Source organism: Tetrao urogallus (genome assembly GCF_951394365.1).
Source record: "Tetrao urogallus genome assembly, chromosome: 28".
Taxonomy (NCBI): domain Eukaryota; kingdom Metazoa; phylum Chordata; class Aves; order Galliformes; family Phasianidae; genus Tetrao; species Tetrao urogallus.
Window position 1 is genome coordinate 948,474 of NC_136841.1, and position 20,239 is coordinate 968,712.

A 20,239-nucleotide genomic window follows, 5' to 3' on the forward strand; every position below is an offset into this window, starting at 1 on the left:
GGGGACATGGCTGACTGCGCCTTGGGCTGCTGCAGGCTGCCCTCCAGCTGAGACACCTCCAGCTGAAAAACACGCAGGGATGCTGCCTTTACATCCAGGCTGTGAGCCAGGAGGGTGAAGTTTTGCCTTCTGGTCCTCGGAACGCAGAGCAGAGATGGGGACGGTCTGCTCCGTCGCACCCACCTCTGCAGGAGCACGGTTCTCCCTCGTCCCACCCCAACCCTCCTTCATCCCAACCCTCCCTTGTCCCACACCAACCCTCCCTCATCCTACCCCAATCCTCCCCCGTCCCAGCCCAACCCTCCCTCGTCCCACACCAATCCTCCCTCATCCCACGCCAACCCTCCCCCATCACACCCCATCCCATCCCAACCCACCCCCACCCCAACCCTCCCTCATCCCAACCCTCCCCCACCCCATCCCTCCCCCATCACATCCCATCCCAACCCACCCCCACCCCAACCCTCCCTCATCCCAACCCTCCCTAGTCCCACACCAATCCTCCTTCATCCCATCCCAACCCTCCCCCATTCCTCCCCCATCCCATCCCATCCCATCCCATCCCATCCCATCCCATCCCATCCCATCCCATCCCATCCCAATCCATCCCAATCCATCCCCACCCCAACCCACCCCCATCCCACCCCAACCCTTCCTACCTGCAGGCGGAGCTGAGCCATGTCTCTCATCAGCCGGTTCCGACGAGCCTCCTCTGCAGCCTGGCCACGGAAACAAAGCTCCATCAATCAGCACAACAACGGCACGAGGGACGGGGCGGGATGGGGGCACGGAGCAGCTCACCATGTGGAACTGGGCCTGAGCCTGCTGCACCACGCTGTCCTGCTCCGACTGCGCTATGCTGATGAAGATCCCCAGCTCCGGGTTGAACTGCAGGATGCTGCCCTGCAGCCGCGTGACGAAGTGCCCGAAGCTCCGGATGCAGCAGATCCGAACGACGGACTGCAAAGATGCACAGAAACGGGGGAAGCGTCCTGGTGAAAATGGGAGCGATGCGCAGGGAGCCCGCAGGCAGCACAGTTTGTGCTCTGAGCTGCCACAGCTCGAGGAAGAGGCAGAGAACATCCCAGGGCTCTTGGAAATCTCTGGCAGGAGGAGCAGAGGAGCTCTCCCCTGTCCCATCCCAACCCTTCCCCGTCCCACCCCATCCCTCCCTCATCCCACCCCAACCCTCCCTCATCCCAATCCTACCCCATCCCTCCCCCAACCCTCCCTCATCCCACCCCAACCCTCCTTCATCCCAATCCTCCCCCATCCCACCCCAACCCTCCCTCATCCCAATCCTACCCCATCCCTCCCCCAACCCTCCCTCATCCCACCTCAACCCTCCCTCATCCCAATCCTCCCCCAACCCTCCCCCATCCCACCCCATCCCTCCCCCATCCCACCCCATCCCACTGCGTGCACAGCGCTCCTCTCCGTAGGCTGTGGGTGAGGATGGCAGAAGGGGAGCTCACATGGGATGTGATTCTGCTGGAGCACTGCTCTGGGCTGCGATTCACTGAGCACGGTCCCCACATCGCAGCTCAGAGCGGCGTCCTTAAGCCATCGGGATGCTCCCCATCCTTCCTTCCCTTCTGACGGGGACAGAAGGCTGCTTTTCTGGGTATGCAGATGGCCGTGGCACCCAGCGGGAGCTCAGGCTCAGACTGGAATCAGGCCAGGCTGTGCTTTATGGGAAAGAACCCCCTGAGGCACACAGCACCAGGATCTGCCCCACTCACCTCCTCCACTGCTGAGAAGACGGGGCGGTCCTGCTCGAAGTTGAGCCTCCTGTGCGCGTTCCTCAGGGGGGGCAGATTTCGCAGGGCCACGTCCTCAGGGAGCAGCAGGTTGGCACGAAGCTCCGGCAGCTCCGCGCCGCTCAGCACCTCCCGAACCTCCTTGCACAGCTCCAGCCCTGGGCACGAGGGAGAGCGGCACGGCGTCAGCGCGGAGCCCAGAGCGTGGGGACAAAGGGGAGGGAAGGCGCCACGGCACAGAGCGCAGAGCCCAGGATCAGGGGATGGAGTTTGGCCACAGCAGGGTTTGAGCAGAGAATAAGACGTGGAAGGGGCCCCTCCCTGCTGTGCTGAGGGCAAAGGGATGGCAAGTGACCCCAGATGGGTTTGAGCAGAGAATAACAGGGCAAAGTGTTCCGCGCTTGGGCCGGAGGAATGCCAGGCATCCACACAGAGTGCAAGGAGCAGCACTTGAGAGCAGCCCTGCACAGAAGGAGCCGGGGGTCCTGAGGGATGAAAAGCTGAATGGGAGCCAGCAGGGAGTGATTGCAGCTCGGAAAGCAAACGGGATCCTGGGCTCCATCAGCAGAGGGGTGGCAGCAGGGACAGGGAGGCGATCAGGGGGGATCACCTCCCCTGCCCTGCTGGCCACGCTCCCCTTCATGCTGTTAATGCCCCCAGGGTCCCGCTGGCCCTCCTGGCCACCAGGGCACACGGCCCACAGCCGACCTGTCGCCCACCAGGAGCCCCAGGTCCCCCTCTGCAGAGCTCCTCTCCAGCAGCTCAACCCCAATGCAGTTATTCCTCCCCGGCTGCAAGACTCTGCCCTTGCTCTTGTTAAACCCCCTCTGGTTTCCTGCTGCCCAGCTCTCAGCCTGCCCCAGGTGCTGCTGAATGGCAGCACGGCCCCCAGCTGCATCAGCTGCTCCTCCCAGCTTTTTGTCATCAGTGCAATTCCTGATGACACTGACTGCACCATCCCCTCGTCCAGCTCACTGATGAAGGTGCTGAACAAGACCGGAAGAACCCCGAAGCTCCGCCATCACACCTCCAAGAAGGGCTGTAGGGTTAGAAGGGCTGTAAGGATTTGGGGAGCTACAGGCCTGTCAGCCTGACCTCAGTGCCAGGGAAGGTTATTGGGGGGGGGACTGTCTTGAGGGAGATCACGCAGCACGCGTGGGACAGCAGGGGGATCAGCCTCGCCAGCATGGCTTCACGAAGGGCAGGTCCTGCTTGGCCAACCTGATCTCCTTCTGTGACAGGCTGAGGGAGCTGGGCTCGTTCAGCATGGAGAAGAGGAGCTGGGGCTGAGCTGAGTGCAGCCTGCAGCGCCTGCAGGGAGCCTGCAGCCAGGAGGGGAGGCAGCTCTTGGGCAGGGGAGATGAGAGCAGGCCAGGGAACGGCTGGGAGCGGAGGGAGGGCAGCTGGAGGCTGGGGGTCAGGGAAGTTGTGTGCTGGGAGAGCGGTGAGGGGCTGAACAGCTGCCCAGAGAGGCTGCGATGCCCCGTCCATCCCTGGAGGGGTTGGAGGCCAGGCTGGATGGGGCCCTGGGCAGCCTGGGCTGCTGTGAAACGTGGGCAGGTTGGTGGCCCTGCGTGCGGCGGGGGGTTGGAGCTCCGTGATCCTGGAGTCCCTTCCAAGCCTGGCCATTCTGTGATTGTGTAACACGTGGAAGAGGTCCCTGCCTGCTGATGCCTAAGGGATGGCAAGTGACCCCAGAGGGGTTTGAGCAGAAAACAGCACACGAACAAAGTCCCTCCCTGGTAAGCAAAGGGCTGCAGGCAGAAGGGAGCACTGTGCTGTGCTGCCCTTCTCCATACCTGACTCCTGCAGGTCGGCAGCAGAAGGCAGCAGGTTGAGGAGCACGGACAGCCTGTTCCATAGGCTCTGGGAGCTCTGCAGGAACAAAAAGCCACAATAAAACATGAGGAGAGCTGCACGCTCACTCGGGCTCTCCCACAGACCCCAGAACGCCTTAAAACAGCACGAGTTTCACCACGTTGAATTGAGGCTCAAAGCCCAGAGCCTCCCCCACCTGAGCACACATGATGATGAAGTCCGTGTTTGTCCTCAGCCAGTCCAGGAACACCTTGACGGTGAGCAGCAGCCCCTCGTTGCTCACAATCTCCAGCTTCTCCTGCAGGGACCGCTCGTTCCTGCACGACTTGGCGCTCAACACGCTCTCCTCAGAGTCAGACACGTCTGGGAAAGGAGAGGAAGAGCATTAAAGCCTCCAGAGGAGCGAGGCTGCGCAGCAGGAGAGCAGTGCTGGGTTTGAGGCATCCCAGAACCATCACAGACCTCTTAGGGTTGGAAGGGACCTGAGGGCCCCGTTCCCCGCAGTGCACGGGGAAACCGCAGCTCACAGCGCTGACGGAGCCGCCCCAACTCCGGTGCAAACCCCACGCTTGGATCTGCTGAACCCCGTGAGCTTCCCCTGGGCCCACAGCCCAGATCCCTCTGCTGTGTCACTGCACCCCTCAGCTCAGCGCCATCTGCAAAGTGCTGAGGGTTCGGCCCCACTGCCAATGTCACCGATGGAGATACAGAAGTTTCACCCCAGCACCGACCCCTGGGACACCTCTCAGCACCCAGCTCCATCCACACACGGAACCACTGAGCCCCGCTTTCTGCACTCAGTTCTTCAGCCATCAAACAGCCGTGCTATTCCAGCAACATTTCCAGCTCTGCAACATCTGCACATCCCACTGGGATGCATAAAAGGAAGCGCTGCACACAGCACAACCAGCTTCCTTCCTTCCCCCATCCCTCCAAGCAGCCGTGAGGCAGAGCCACAGATGTCGCCCCTCCAAACCCTGGGCTGCAGTTTGGCCTCTGGGTGCACAAGGAGGAACAACAGACGTGGTGTGCTTTCAGTGAGACACACGGTGCTGCCCATCAGGTCTCCTTTGCTCCTGGTTCCCCTCAGCATTCCTCATGGCAGGACTGAACTCAGCTTCACCTACTGCACTCTGCACGCACAGTGCATGGCCCTCGCTCCCCACTCACAGAAGTGATGGAGAACATCCTGGATTGCACCTGCACTGCTTCTGCGTGCAATGGCAGAGACTGCCTGCGGGGAGGAGGAAATCTTCCAGCAGCTTTGGGACTCCCTTTGGAGCTATCAGAGGCGTTCAGCACACAGCTGGAATTACAGCACCGGCTGCCCGCAGCCTTCTGCTCTGCTCTGCTCTGCTGGGGGCACAGGGCTGCAGGGGGAGCTGCTCCAGGAAAGCCCCGACCCAAGGCCTGCCGTTGCAGGGGCGCCCACCTCCAAACCCGAGAGCTTTCAGGGACCGCAGGATGGCCGGGTCGGAAGGGAGCCCGAGGATCACTGAGCTCCAGATCTGCTGCCAGCCCAGCTTGCCCAGGGCCCCATCCCACCTCTCTGCAGAGCTTCCCCTGAAATCCCAGCCAAACCATCCCTCCTTCACCTGCAATCCGCTCCCCCATTGCTCTCTGCCTGTGAGATTCACGCTGCACCTTTTCACGATGGAGAGCAGCAGCTCTCGGTGAGCAGCGCGCTGGAAGCTCAGGGCTCGCAGCGCAGTGGCGCAGCCCGTGTGGCTCCTTACCCTGCTCTGCCGAGCTGGGCTTCTCCACATCGCCGTTGACGCAGGGTTTGCCAGCCAAGCTGCCCTTCAAGGCGGGCGGCTCGGTGCTGGGCTTCAGGAGGATGTTGCTGAAGGTGGGGGCCAAGCGGAAGCAGCGCTTGGTCTGGAAGAGCTGCGTGGACATGGCCTGCAGGTTGCTGGCGATGCTGGCGTCGCTGGCGCTCAGGGACACGGGCCCGTTTACGGCTGGATCCGCACTCTCCATTTTAGAGCCGCTCGTGTTCCTGCAGTCCCCCGACCCGCTGCCATCCACGCCGTTTTTTAGGCCCTCCCTGGCCCCGCTCTGGCCTCGCTCGCTGCCCTCCTTGCCCGGCTCGTCCTCCATGTCCTCCAGGTCGGACCGCGACTCCTGGCTGTTCATGTCAGAGTCCGTCTCCACGTCAAAAGCGGCCTCTGCTTCCTCGTCGCTCTTCTCCGAGCCGCTGTCGGAGCCGTCGCTGCCCTTCGTGGAGCCCTGGCTGGAGTCGGAGTCGAAGCCCTCGCTCAGGTCGCTCTCATCCGCCTTCTGCGGGTGCCGGCGGCGGCGCAGGCAGGAAAGCCGTGAGTATTTCTTGCTTTTCTTGCAGTCTTGTTTCCGTTCCTCCTCTCTGGGGTGGTGATTGGGCAGCTCCGCCTCACCTTCCTTCTCCATGGCGCTGAGGGGCTCCTGCGGTTCCAGCTCATCTGCGGGCATGGAAAGTGAGAAGCACAGTCAGGAAAGAGCAGCCGCTCCACACAAGCTCCTTCCCACCCCCGAGCAGCAGGTTTCACCACCGCTTCCATCAGCACAGAGCCCTGGGAAGGAATCGCCCTCTGAAGGAGCTCAGAGATCTCGGGCAGCCCAGATTCCTTCGGGCTCCTGCAGCCCGGGCTGCGCTGCTGTCTTCAGACAAAGGCTGACAAAAACACACTGCGATCTCCCACCTCCTCCCCTGCTTTCCCTGAGAGCCAAATCATCCACCCTGCAGGGCAGGAGCACAAGTTGGGCCAGCTGCATTCAGCCAGCTGCCGCGCCGGCAGCCACGCAAGGAGGAATCAATCGCTGCTGCTGCTGCTGGCCAAGAGAAGCCCAGCCTCGCATTTTGGGAAGGGTTACAAGCTGACTCTTTGCAGGGGGAAAGGCTCCACGGTTTTGTTCTGCACATAATGAGCTCCGCCAGAAACCGAAGGCACCCCCAGGGGCAGGAAGGTGGGGAGGAGCACGACCACACCGACCTGCGCCATCGCTGCGGAACGCCGGCACCGGGTTCTCCCCTTCCTCCAGCTCCGCCTGCAGGCGAATGTTGACGTGGTTGATGAGGTGAGAGAAGAGGGCCAGAGTGAAAGCGATGGCGGCGCTGTACTGCTTGGAGCCTGCAAGGACAGCTCGGTGAGGCCGAGGGCAGCAGCGGCTTGCCCAGAACCCAGCTGAGGCGGCTCCCGCCCCGCAGCGCTGCACGGCCCCGCTCCCATCACAGGTTTTTGGGAGTCCCCACAAAGCGCCGCTCACCTGCACGCCTGAGGCTGTGCACGCTCATGAAGCAGATGATCACCATGCGGAAGATGAGCAGGTCGGGAAGGAAGGAGTAGCCGCTCTCGTATTCCTCCTCGTCCTCGCTCACTGAGCTCAGGTTGGGAGGGGAAGGCAAGTAGAACAAGCACAGGTTGAAATCCTCCAGCACGGATTGGCACAGAGACGTCAGCTCAGAATCCAAAGAGCTTCGCAGGGAGAAAAAAGGAGCCAACGTTACTGTCTGAGAGCCAAACTGCCAGCAATGCCTGCGTGGCAGCACCCAGAGCCGGCCGCGGCCACACGTGGGCTCTGCTTCACACTGCGCAGCACAGAGCGATGGAGCAGACGCTGCAGGCAGCAGCAGGTACTGGAAGAGGGAGGAATTGTGATATTCTCCTCTCCAAAGCTGCTCAGCTAAAGAGAAACAATAACCAGAGCACCTTCACACACACAGAGGGGTCACAGAGAGATCTGGGGGTGGTGGTGCTGAGGGCTCGCTGCCGCTGCCCCGGCTGCACACCATGCCACACGCATCTCAGGGCCAACCAACCCAGGAAATCCACTCCTCGCATTTCTCCAGCTCCTGGAACTCTCAGATCCCCAAAGCACTTTCTGTTTTACTGAAATCACCGCTGGGCAATTTTCCCTTTGCTCTGACACAATCGGGTCCTGCTGCTCGCTGCCATCTGGGAGAGGTTTCCGAAGACAACAGCAGCGCCGTGTGCGCGCAGATGGTGGAACCCTGGACCACACTGCAGGCCCAAACTCAGCCAGGAGAAAAACTTGCCAGGAGAAAAGCATCTGCTGGCTTAAGAAGGGAAGAACTCCTTTGGAGGGCAATCTTCTTCCCTTCCCCTGCAAGGTTATGGGGCTCAACAGGGCTTGGACACGTGGGCAGAACACTCAGCACGCTGCATTCCTGCAGGGAACGCTCCCTTCCATCCCTGAATTACAGACAGGAGATGGGATCTGCCAGAACCTCACCTGCTCTTGGGCTGCAGAAGGCTCTGTAGGTACATGAAGCTCACCAGCAGCCTCTTAATGTCTTTGCAGCTAAAAGAGACGGAGAAGAAAATGCTGTAAATGCAGCTACTCGTAATAAAGACTGAAGGGATCAACGGCTCAACAAACAGGCAGAGATGTGTCCAGTGTCAGTGCCCTGACACACAGACAGACACACAGATACAGACAGACACAGAGAGACACAGACACACAGAGGGACACACAGAGGGACACACAGAGGGACACACAGAGGGACACACAGAGGGGCACACAGAGGGGCACACAGAGGGGCACACAGAGGGGCACACAGACAGAGGGGCACACAGACAGAGGGGCACACAGACAGAGGGGCACACAGACAGAGGGGCACACAGACAGAGGGGCACACAGACAGAGGGGCACACAGACAGAGGGGCACACAGAGACAGAGGGGCACACAGAGACAGAGGGGCACACAGAGACAGAGGGGCACACAGAGACAGAGGGGCACACAGAGACAGAGGGGCACACAGAGACAGAGGGGCACACAGAGACAGAGGGGCACACAGAGACAGAGGGGCACACAGAGACAGAGGGGCACACAGAGACAGAGGGGCACAGAGACAGAGGGGCACACAGAGACAGAGGGGCACACAGAGACAGAGGGGCACAGAGACAGAGGGGCACAGAGACAGAGGGGCACAGAGACAGAGGGGCACAGAGACAGAGGGGCACAGAGACAGAGGGGCACAGAGACAGAGGGGCACAGAGACAGAGGGGCACACAGAGGGACAGAGAGACACCCAGGCAGACACCCAGGCAGACACCCAGGCAGACACCCAGGCAGACACCCAGGCAGACACCACCTCCCCCTTCTCCCTTTGGCCACAGGAACCCCCCTGGAGAACCAACAGCTCCAGGAGGCAGCGAGAAGCACCTCAACCTCAAACCAAAGCAGCTCTCCGCTTTCCTACGAACCGCAGCCCAACAGCAGAGGATCTGAACTGGGGACAGCCGCGTTTGGGCGACGCTCACCGCCTGGCCTGGGTGACTGAGAGCTTCCCAGCCCGCAGCCAAAGCTCTGCCCTGCCCTGCCCTCCTACCGCTTCCTGCTGGGCGACAGCTTCCTGCTCTCACACTTCTTCAGCTGCTGGTACATTTTGGCCGCTTTGTCGTAGAGCCTCTTCAGGTTCCCGGAGGCGCCTTCGAAGGACACTTCAGATTGAATGCTGGGATTGGGAAGCAGAAGGCATTGAGGGTCACTCTGCCACAAAACTGCTCACGTTTGCACAGCTAAACACAAAGACAGGCGTGCGGTGCTGCCATTGGAACGCGTTGGGGTCCTCAGGTCCCGCTGCCTCCCAGCCCCACTCCAGGCAGCATCACAGCTTCGCCTCCAGCTTTTAGACACCTTCCAGATTTGTGCCCCATGGCCTCAGAGACACTCACCAGCGTAAGTAGCAGTACGTGGCCTCCACGTTGTAGTATTTGCTCCCAGCCAGCGTCCCCAGCTGATTGAAGGGCATGCCTGCCACAAAAGAGAGGGCAAAATTAACCAGAATCATTAACCAGAATCCTCCAGATCCCCCCCCCCCCACACACAGGAGGGAAGCCAGCAGCATCAGCAATCCTCGAGCCCTAAAGCTGCAGAACAAAGGTCTGGACGGCTCGATCCTTTTCCCCGTGTTGTGTTTCACACCTTCCTGCCTAAGAAATCGGAACAAACAATTCCTCTTCCTCTTAATTCACAACGGCGCAGCCTCGGCTCCGTCGTGCTGCATTTTCTTGGCACAGACATCATCTCATCAGCACCCAACGGCTCCATCTCAGCTCACTGTGCTGAACACTGGGCCAGGATCAGCCCGACCCAACCGCCAAGGCAGCACAGAGAAAACGGCTTTGGGGAACCACATCCACCTTCGGATCATCCCCAGGAGAAGGATTGGGAAGGGGCGGCAGGGTGAGGGGCACAACGAGGGAGGTGAATTGAATGCCATCAGTGCGACGTGGGAGGCAGAACGCGAGGACAACTCACCGATCTGCGGAGCGACAGACAGCGCCTGGTAGTAGAAGCGCTCGGCCAGCAGCTCCGTGTCCACACCTGCCAGCTCGTTCTGGTAGCGGGCTGCAAGCAGAGCACAGCTCAGAGCGGAGCACAGCGCCTTCCCTTCCCCTCCTTTCCCTTCCCTTCCCCTCCTTCCCCTCTCTCCCCCTCCTTCCCTCTGCCTCCTCCTGCCCTTCCCCTTTCCTTCCCCTTCTTCCCCTTTCCTTCCCTCCTTTCCCCTCCCTTCCCCTTTCCTTTCCCTCCTGCCCTTCCCCTCCTTTCCCTGCCCTTCTCCTCCTTTCCCTCCTGCCCTTCCCCTCCTGCCCTTCCCCTTTCCTTCCCCTTCTTCCCCTTTCCTTCCCCTCCTTTCCCTGCCCTTCCCCTCCTTTCCCTCCTGCCCTTCCCCTCCTTCCCTTTTCCTTCCCCTCCTGCCCTTCCCCTCCTTCCCCCTTCCTTCCCCTCCTGCCCTTCCCCTCCTTCCCCTTTCCTTCCCCTCCTGCCCTTCCCCTCCTTCCCCTTCCCTCCTCTCCTTTCCCTCCTGCCCTTCCCCTCCTTCCCCTTTCCTTCCCTTCCCTTCCCCTCCTGCCCTTCCCCTCTCTTCCTCTCCTTTCCCTCCTCTTCCTCTCCCCCCCCCTCCCGCCCTTCCAGAGAGGAGTGCAGTTTCCTCCAGACTGACAGCAGCACAACACCCAGCAGCTTTACACCGACCCTTGGTGCACAGACAGGATGGGAAACCGCTCTGCACCCTGCAGAGCCCCGCTGGCAGCAGCCACGAGCTGAGCACACTCCCCTCCCTCCAGTCGGGTACATCGCCCTTCCCACCCCCCCCAACATTGATTTGCAGCAGGTTCTCAGGCTGGTCCACACTCCATGGTGCCAAGCAGCTCCAGGAGCTTGGAGGCCCTGCACCATGACACGTTTCCAAGGGCTGATTGCTTTCTCTGACAGATATTTCCTTCCTGTCTCTGCACCCCAACACACTCACACACCGCGGACGGCAGCTGTGCCATCACAAGGGTGACACGCAGCCCCGCACAAGGACGCAACCCACGGCTCTGTGGTGGCCCAATACAAAACATCTCTGCCTCTGCAGCCATCCTGCACCACACTCCATCCAAACAAACAGCACTGAAGGAAAGGCTTGCGGTCCTCAGCACCCACGGTGCCACAGCTGCGTGCAGTGCAAACCTGACACTTCTGCCCCTTCTGTCACCAACAAACGCGTCTGACAGAACCCCAGCAGGCGGGGGGACCCAGCACTGTGCCCACTCTTCCTGCACACCAGGGTTCCCTCACCAGACGATGCTCTCTTACCCAGATCCCCCAGGTAAACCAGGCATCGGTGGCACGCCATCTGCGCCCACTCCATCTCCTTCTCCGACGCAGACACGGGTTTCTTGCAGCCTACGAGTGGGAGAAACACGAAGTCACGCACAGCACTGGGGAAAAGGCAGCTGGAATGGCACACGAGGGGCCCACACTGCTGCCTGGACACCCGATGCGTCACTGGCTGACCAAAGATCTCCTGAGACACCCAACGTGGCGCTGGGTGACCAAAGATCTGCTCAGATCGTGCTGCTGGAGGCTGCCTGCGTTGAGATGGGAGAACAACAGCCAGCTCCTGCCTACAAGCCACGCGGCAGCGCTAACACAGCGCTGAGCACATGCTAATTAAGCCTGGAGAGAGGCTGACGACGTCAGCGTGGCTAACGAGGAATTTGGAGGAGAGAATCTGGAGGAGAGCCGGCGTCCCCACCATCAACAGTGGGAGCAGATTTTATGTATTCAGGTTGGGATCGGGATTTGGGATTGGGAAAGAAGGAAGAAGAAAAACATAGAAGCCTTGATGGTACAGCGCTGCTGCAGCCACCTCCAGGGAAAGGAGAGCGGCCAGGTCGGCACCAAGGAGGCACTGAGGCTCAGCCCTGCTGCTGCCTGCTGCTCCAGCTCCTGGAGGACAGAAATCTCTCCCCAGGAACCCCAGAGGGAAGCATCCCAATCAGCACACAGCCAGAGCTCCTTCCTCTTGGCTTCGGTTGGAGGAGGGGGAGTGAAAGCCACCCATCTTGTCTGGATGCACGATGTCACACCTTAACGATCGCGTTACCTATTTGTCTTCTGTGCCGCACCAAGCGCAGAGCTGCAACCAGCCACCAAACATCCCCTGCTGAGACACGGCCTGCTCTCTTACAGGAGCTCCCTCACCTCCTCACATCCAAGACACAGAGGATGCCAGCAGCACGAGGAGCCCTGTTTGCCTGCAGAGCTGACCTTGAGCAGTGAGCAGCCACCCCCCAGCATCACAGCCACCCGTCCTCATGAACTCCATGCAGCCATGAGCGCTTCTCCTGACACCCAGCTACAGCTGCCACCACCAAACCCTTCCCTCCGGACCTCCAGAGGTTCTCTCAAGTCTGTTCTAAGAAATACAGCATGAAAAGGTCATCCTGCGGATGCTGAAGTGGACTGGCCCAGCCCAGGGCGGGACCTGAGGGGGGCTGTGCTCAGAGCTGCCATCGGTGTCACTGAATTCCCCTGCAGGTGCCACGGAGGGGTCGGATGCACCCTCAGCAATTTGCAGTGACAGCAAGCAGAGCGGTGCAGCCACACGGCAGAGGAAGGGACGCCGTGCAGAGCTGGGCAGGCTGCAGAGCTGGGCACGTGCCAACATCACGGAGCTCAGCAAGGCCAAGCACAGCGCTTGGGTCAGGGCAGCGCCAGGCACAGAGAGCTGCCCTGAGGAGAAGGGTTTGGGGGTGTTGGTGGATGGAAGACACAGAGTGAGCCAGCAGTGCGTGCTCCCAGCCCAGAAAGCTGGCTGGATCCCGGGCTGCATTGAGGGAAGCAGGGTGAGGGGGATCTGCCCCTCTGCTCTGCTCTCCCAAGTCCCCGCAGGCAGCACTGCGCCCAGCTCTGAGCCCCAGCACCACGAGGACACCAAGCTGTCAGAGCGGCCCAGAGGAGCCCCACGGAGGTGAGGATGGAGCATCACCCCCATGGGGACAGGCTGAGCTGCGTAAGGGAAAGCTCTGCGAGGACCTTACAGCCCTGCCAGGACCTGGAGGGGGCCGACAGGAAAGCTGGGGAGGGGACTTTTGATAGGGGCACGCAGCGACAGGATGGGGGAAATGGTTTTAAAGTGGAAGAGGGTAAATTTAGAGTAGATATCAGGGACAAACGCTTTAGTGTGAGAGCAGGGAGATCACGGGTCAGGTTGTCCCCCTCCTTGGAAGTGCTCAAGGTTGGCGGGATGGGGCTGTGAGCAGTGTGCTCCAGCTAGAGCTGGCCCTGCCAGCAGCAGAGGTCGGAACCGGACCACTTTAAAGCCCCCCTCCCACCCCATCCACCCCACCAAGCCGCTGCCCACGAGCACCCACCCATCAGCGGGTCCGTCACGTGCGTCCAGTCGATGCAGCACTGCAGCTCCAGCTGGTAGTGGGACTGGATGTAGAGCAGCAGGTGCTGGTAGAACCCGATGCCGGCCACCAGGTGAGTGCGGTAGGCGCACTCCAGGGCGCTGCGGCTGTGGATGTGCTGCGGGACAGAGAAGCCAGGAGGGGTCAGCGGGGGGAGTAATAATGCAGCTGGGAACCCGAGTTGTGCTGAGGAGGAGGTGAGACAGCAGGCAGCTCTGCTGCGACCCCTCAGCGTGCCTCCCCTGCTGGGCTGCGCTTTATCTGCTGCGTTTCTAAGGAGAAGAGATGCCTGCAGTGACAAAGTAAGAAATGAACAGCAGAAGTGACTGCTTGGAGCCTGAATGGCGTCCCCACCATCAGATCGCTGTGGGACAGCGTGCCGCCTCACACAACGGGGAGAGGGAGTATTTCTGTGCCATCAGTGCCAGGGGAAAAAAGGAATCTGTGCAGGCAAAGCCATCTTGGCACTCGTTTTACACTGGAAACGTGCTTTGTGAATTTGGGAAGGCAGAAGGCGCGTCACGGCGGGATGCGCTCCGCAATGAAACCGTCCCAGGGATTGTGAGGAGTTACTGCCCTCAGCTGAAGGAAACTGCAGCAAGGAACGGCTGGAGAGCCCGGCACAGAGCCCCAGGGATGGGGAAGGGAGCGGAGCACCGCCGTGCTGAGGAGAGGCTGCAGGTGGAGGGGGGAACTCACGAGCTGTGAAGGCTGAGTGCCGGGAGGAGCCGGGCTCTCCTCAGTGACACCCGATGGCAGCACAGGGGCAGTGGGTGCCCGCTGGGAGGGTCTGCATCAGCGTGAGAGAGAACCCCTTCACAGCGAGGGGGACGGCACCGAGCTCCCAGAGGGGTGGCAGGGTCTCCTCTGGAGGTTCCCAACCACCTGGATGCGTTCTGGGTGCCCCGGTCCGGGTGCTGCTGCCACGTTGGGCCGGGTGAGCTTTTCACGTCCCTCCCAATCCCTGACATCTGTGCTTCTGTGAGAACTCAGCTGCCAGCTCCGCTCGCACCCAGCAGCGCTTGGTGCTCAGACAACACATCTCCGAGCAGAGGAACCTCTTGCTCAGCCTGACCCACGGCCCGGCCGGCTGCCCACCCCACCCCGCGATACCTGCCTTCTTATTCGTCTTGATGAGTTGGATAACTTCATAGTAAACCTTTCTCCAGAGCAGCTCTTCCGCTTTTCTGCCATAATCCACGGGATGCAAGAACATCAGCTTCACGCACAGCTCCCGCAGCCTGGCAGACAGCAGGGAACGGCGCCTTCAGCCACGGCAGCCCCACACAGCACCACCCCGAGCTCCCTGCCCAACCTACTTGTTCCTCAGGCTGATGTTCTCGGGCTTGAACACCTCCTGGTACGCCGCCTTGTTGCCAAGGATGAGATCCAGGCGATGCACGGCCTCCACCACCGCTCTGCAAAGCGACAGCACAGCGCATTTTGCTGCCATGATTCCCCAGGTGTGGATTCCTCCCCCCCCCCCCGCGCTCATCACTTCGTGCCTTGACTGCCTCCATTCCAGCCTCCCCATTGAATGCCCTGGGCATCCACAGCCTCCTTGGGCTTCGTGCATTCGACTTCGAAAAGCTTCCGGGGGGAAGAACAGAGCACAGCTGCACCGAGGGAAGCTTCGTGCTTTGGCTGCTTCGCCACGGCTGCGACATCCGCCTGTCTGCTCCTCGGTGCCCACCATCCCCAAAGGCCCCCGGGCTCACTAACGACTTCCAAACTCAGCAATTAATTAACAAGCTACACGTGTGCACACTCAGTTGTGCCGGGAGGCTAAAGAAGGAATCGTTTCTAACAACCGTTATGACGGGGGAAGGCGCCTCCACCAATTCCTGCTCTCGATGGAGGACGGCAGCTCACGTGCCACCCAACGCCTTCCATTCTGCAACTGCACAGAATCACAGAATCACAGAGAATCACAGAATCACCCGGGTTGGAAGGGACCTCAAGGATCATGCAGTTCCAACCCCCTGCCTAGCAGGGCCACCAAACATCCACATTTAGATCAGCTTGCCCAGGACCCCGTCCAACCTGGCCTTGAACACGTCCAAGGACGGGGCATCCACAACCTCCTTGTAAAGAACTTCCCCCTAATGTCCAACCTAAATCTTCCCTCCCTCAACTTGGATCCATTTCCCCTAGTCCTGCTATTGTCAGCCCTTTTGAAGAGTTTACTCCCCTCCTGGCTGTAGGTTCCCTTCAGGTATTGATAGGCTGCCATGAGGTCGCCCCGCAGCCTTCTCTTCTCCAGGCTGAACAAGCCCAACTCCCTCAGCCTGTCCTCATAGGGGAGCTGCTCCAGCCCCCTGATCATCTCAGTCGCCCTCCTCTGGACCCTTTCCAAAATCTCTCTGTCTTTCTTGTACTGAGGGCTCCACACCTGGACACAGTACTGCAGATGGGGCCTCACAAGAGCCGAGGAGAGAGGGACGATCACCTCCCTGTCCCTGCTGACCACCCCTCTCCTGATGGAGCCCAGGATCCCATTTGCCTTTCGAGCTGCCAGAGCGCACTGCTGGCTCATGTAAAGTCTCTCGTCCATCAGGACCCCCAGGTCCTTCTGTGCCGAGCTGCTGCAGACCTCGGGGTGACACCCAGCACAGAGGAACACGAAAACAATCCCACACCAGATGTCCAACGAGCTCCTCATGCCAAGAGGGCAGCGCCCAGCCCATGCCTGAGGGCAGTAAGCCCACTCCTCACGCACCGTCCCCATCTGCCTCCTCCTTTAGGACACGCCGTGCGCAGCACGAGCCACTGAAGCCTGCAGAACCTTGGGGTGCTGGTGGGGGGGGGGGCAGGGGGCCAAGAGCCAGCAGCGTGCTCCCCCCTCCCTGCAGCCCTAACCTGCTGGTGAGCCTCACCTGAGTGCAGGGAGGATTGTGGAGCAGCTCCTCCTGGTTGCCACGTTGAGGCACACAGGAGATGAGAGACGCGCAGCGCTGAGGGCAGACCTTGCCTGACCCACCTGGCAGCCTTCTGCGATGGACTGAGGGCATCGGACAGATGGATGTCATCTACCTGGAGCTCTGCAAAGCCTCCACGTGGACCCTCATCACATCCTGCCCTCCGCATTGGGCACTGGGAGGATGGGCTGTTTGATGGATTGAGGTGGGCTGTGATCAGAGGGCTGCGATCAGCGCCTTGGGCACAAGAAGGACGCAGAAGCGTTGGGCTGGGTTCCCAAAGGCGAGCAGCAGGCTGAGAACCTCTCCTGGGAAGGGAGGCTGAGGGAGATGGGCTCGTTCAGGTTGGAGAGGAGAAGGCTGTGGGGAGAAGGCACTGCGGCCATCCAGTCCTCAAAAGGAGCGTATAAACAGGAGGGGAAACGGCTGCTGACATGGGCTGACAGCGACAGGACGAGGGGGAATGGTGTCAAACTGAGACAGGGAGGTTTAGGCTGGATATTAGGAGGAAGTTCCTCGCACAGAGGGTGGTGACGCACTGGAACAGGCTGCCCATGGAGGCTGTGGATGCCCAGGGCATTCAATGGGGAGGCTGGAATGGAGGCATTCAAGGCCAGGCTGGATGTGGCTCTGGGCAGCCCGGGCTGCTGGTTGGTGGCCCTGCACACAGCGGGGATGAAACGAGGTGATCCTGAGGGTCCTTTTCAGCTCAGGCCATTGTGTGAAAACCAAGCCAGCACAAAACATTGGAGACTCAACAGAGGGAAAGAACAACAGCTCATCCACACCTCAGGAAGCCCTTCAGCCAATCTGAAATCTCCCCTGTTGGCACAGAACCGAGCAGAAGAGGAGGAACGTGGGGAAGAAACCGCCATGACTGAACGTCCCAGAGCTGCACCGACTTCTTGGGAAACAACGATGAAGAAAACCAGGAGCAGAGTTAAGTGCAGCACGCACAGCTCTGCTGCCAACTCGGCTGCCTGCTGCCCACCTGCAGCTCTCCCGGGATCCAAAGCTCCTTTGCAAACAGCCCAAATCTCTCAATAGCCAGCAGAGCTGCCCAGAGAGATGCCTTATTCCCCCTGCACCAGGCTACTGAAAGAACCGAGGGTGGAAACAGGCCGGTGCTCCTCAGCCATGCAGAAACTGATCTTGAGCATCCCTCTGTGCCCTGACATCCTGGGATGAGGCCACACGGCCTCATTTCAGGGTAAAACCTGAGGTTTCTCCGGCCAGGAAGAATGAAACAGCAAAGATTGCTGTAAGAAAGCCCTCACCTCATTCTACCACCTCACTGCTCAGGCAGGGATGCTCCGGCTCCGTTCTTAGGTGCGCCAGGAAGCATCCAGGGGGAACAGCGAGCAAAACAGAGCCTGAGCCACGAGGAAGGCACCAAACCGAAACGTGGGACGGAAGGGACAGAAGGACGAGCCCAACATCAACAAGCAAAAGCCACCGGGCCCTGCTGGAAGAGGCCTCCTGCCTTTACCATCCCTTGCTCATCCCTAAGACCGCAGCACCGCTCTGAAACTCAACCACGGCGCTGCTTTACTGACAGAGGGACCGGGGCAGGACGAAAGAGCAGAGCCCACCTGGAGGCCCACAGCCCCCCCATCACTCCACCTCCTGCCGTCATCCTTCTGTGTCCCCATTCACCATCGCATCCTCCTTCCTGACCCACCTCCCTGGGTCCCCCACGGACCCCGATCCCCTCCGTTACCCCTCTCACCTTCCTTGGTTGCTGCCTCTCCACTCCCTCCCCCACCTGAATCCCCCTCCCCAGCTCTCTCCTCCACCTCCTTGTTCCCATTCGTCTTCTCAGGATTCTTCCCAACCTCCTTCCCCACACCCCTGGCCCCAGTTTCCTTCACCCCAATCTCCCCTCAATCACCTTCCATTTCTCCTCCACATCTCTCCCGAACCCCATTACCTTCTTCCCCCTTTCCCCCAACCCTGTCCTTCACTCCTCCGTCTCCCTCCCCATATTCCCTCTTTTCCCACACCCCAGGACCCCCCCTCTGCTCCCCATCTCCTCTCCCAGACCCACGGATCATCCTTAAGCTCCCTCACCCCAATCTCCCATCTGAAATCCCCACTTTCCCCCACATCTCCCCTCCACCTCCTTCCCACCCCTCATCTCCCATTCCCCCACATCCCAGATCTCCCCTCAGCACATTTCCTTCACTCCAAATCGCCCTTAAATCCCCACTTCCTTCCCCCACATCTCCCCTAACCCCCCCCCACTTTTCCCCCAATGTCTCCCCTAAATCCCACCTCCCCCCCTAAATCCCCCCCCACTTTTCCCCCAACGTCTCCCCTAAATCCCACCTCCCCTTTCCAGCAACCCACCCTAAATCCCCTCTTCTTTCCCCCCCACCTCCCCTAAATCCCCCTTCCCCTTTGCCTCCCCTAAACCTCCCACCTTTCTCTCCTTTCCCCCCCATCCTTTCCCCCTAAATCCCCTCTAAACCCCACAGCCCTTCTCCCACATTTCCCCTAAACCCTTTACCCTTCTCTCCCCTATCTCCTTTAAATCACCCCCCTTCCTCTCCCCCTCAAATCTCCCCATTCCTCCCTCCCCAGCTCCCGCACACCCCCAACTCCCCTCATTTTCCACCAGCCCCCCTCTCCGCACCCCCCAACCCCCCCCCTCCCCAGGTCTTACCCCCTTACCGCCCCCCAGGCCTCACACCCCCACCTCCTCCCCCCCAACCTCATCCCCCCCCCCCCCACGCCCCAGACCTTCCTCTCCCCCCCCCCTCACCGGTACAGCCGCTTGGTGTGCAGCACTTTGGCCTCGGGCTCTCCGCTCTCGCTGCCCGTCCCTCCGCCCTGGCTCATGGCGCCCGGCGGAGCCGAGACCCGGCGCTGCCCTCCGCCCTCTCAGCAGCGCCCGTCCGCCGCCATCGCCGCCAACCAACGGCGGCCACCGGCCCCGCTCGGCCGCCAGGGCTGCGCCGCTGCCCCCTGCCCCGCGGAGATCTCGCGAGATTACGGGGAACGCCGGACAAATGCGGCGGGGTCGTCTCGCGAGAACTCCGCTCGCTCCGCGCCATCACTTAGTGCTGGCAACATGGCGGACGCGTCGGGGCTTCATCTCGCGAGAGTTCCGTGCCATTATTTAGTGATGGCAAAGATGGCGGCTGCGTCAGCGTCACTCCGTGAGCGGTATGGGCGCGGCCTTCAGGGGTGGAGCCGAGGCGCCGGGCGCCCGTTCCTGCACCCGCGTTTCGCCGTGGGCGCCGCCGGCGGGACCCTGCAGGATGCGGCCGCCTGAGGCCTCCCAGCCCCGCGGGGCGCCCGCCGGGGCCCTCCGTTCCCACAGAGCCGAGGGAAAAACCCCTCAAAAACCTCTCAAAAAAACCGCGAAGTGGGAAAAGCAGCGCCGGGTGCGGCGCTCCGGGCCCGTCAGACTCTCGGGGAAAGCCCAGCCCGGCCCCGAGCCCCACCCCGCGCCCATGGGCTCGGCCCCGCCTGGGTGAGGCCGCTGCGCCCGGCCCACCTGTCCGACAGGTTGGAGTTGGGCCGACTCGGAGCGCTCCGCAGGCCGCGGCCCCGCCGCCCTCAGCTCCGCTCCGTGTAAGTGCCGCCCGCGTCCCCGCCATCGGGGCTGCCGAGCACGGAGCTCAGCTTGGGCCCTGAGCGCCTTCTGGGGGGGGGGGAGGGGACGGGGACGGGGACGTTTGCAAGCGGGGAGCGGGATTTTCCTCGTTCCCATCCCATGGCGCAGGATGGGCTGAAAACTTTGACTCCCGACCCAGAGTGGGGGATTTGTGCCTCAGGGCGCTGCTCCGCGCAGCTCCTCCCGCCCCAGAGCCCCCCTTGGCCGCCAAAGGAGCCAACGCAGCCCCTCGGCCTAACTCTGGCTTCCTGCTATGGGCCCTCCCTGCACGTCCTATACTGATATCTCTGCTGCTGCTTGGCGTGGAGCTGCATGGCCCCCCCTCAGCCAGACACCCTGGGGCACTTCGGCGGGGTGAAGGCAGTTCCTCTGCTGTCCCTGTTTGGCAGCGTGGCGGGTGGGGCTTCCTTGTTGTTGCCCGGCTGTGCACGTAA

The 20,239-nt window shown here is 61.1% G+C and overlaps 1 protein-coding gene across 1 annotated transcript in view; it reads right to left on the reverse strand.

Moving 5' to 3' along the window:
- SMG5 (SMG5 nonsense mediated mRNA decay factor) overlaps positions 1-19,024 on the reverse strand; it is a gene marked incomplete at both ends in the record, with an annotated part of 20,230 nt that extends 1,206 nt beyond the window's left edge. The window contains 18 exons of the mRNA XM_079547568.1: positions 7-62; positions 660-719; positions 802-960; positions 1,743-1,918; positions 3,560-3,635; positions 3,775-3,941; positions 5,315-6,016; positions 6,548-6,685; positions 6,822-7,030; positions 7,809-7,877; positions 8,909-9,034; positions 9,255-9,333; positions 9,841-9,930; positions 11,164-11,253; positions 13,227-13,383; positions 14,383-14,506; positions 14,585-14,683; positions 18,948-19,024. Coding sequence (XP_079403694.1) covers positions 7-62; positions 660-719; positions 802-960; positions 1,743-1,918; positions 3,560-3,635; positions 3,775-3,941; positions 5,315-6,016; positions 6,548-6,685; positions 6,822-7,030; positions 7,809-7,877; positions 8,909-9,034; positions 9,255-9,333; positions 9,841-9,930; positions 11,164-11,253; positions 13,227-13,383; positions 14,383-14,506; positions 14,585-14,683; positions 18,948-19,024 — 2,654 coding nt within the window. The remainder of the gene's footprint in view (positions 1-6; positions 63-659; positions 720-801; positions 961-1,742; positions 1,919-3,559; positions 3,636-3,774; positions 3,942-5,314; positions 6,017-6,547; positions 6,686-6,821; positions 7,031-7,808; positions 7,878-8,908; positions 9,035-9,254; positions 9,334-9,840; positions 9,931-11,163; positions 11,254-13,226; positions 13,384-14,382; positions 14,507-14,584; positions 14,684-18,947) is intronic.
- Between the last annotated feature and the right edge of the window lie 1,215 nt (positions 19,025-20,239).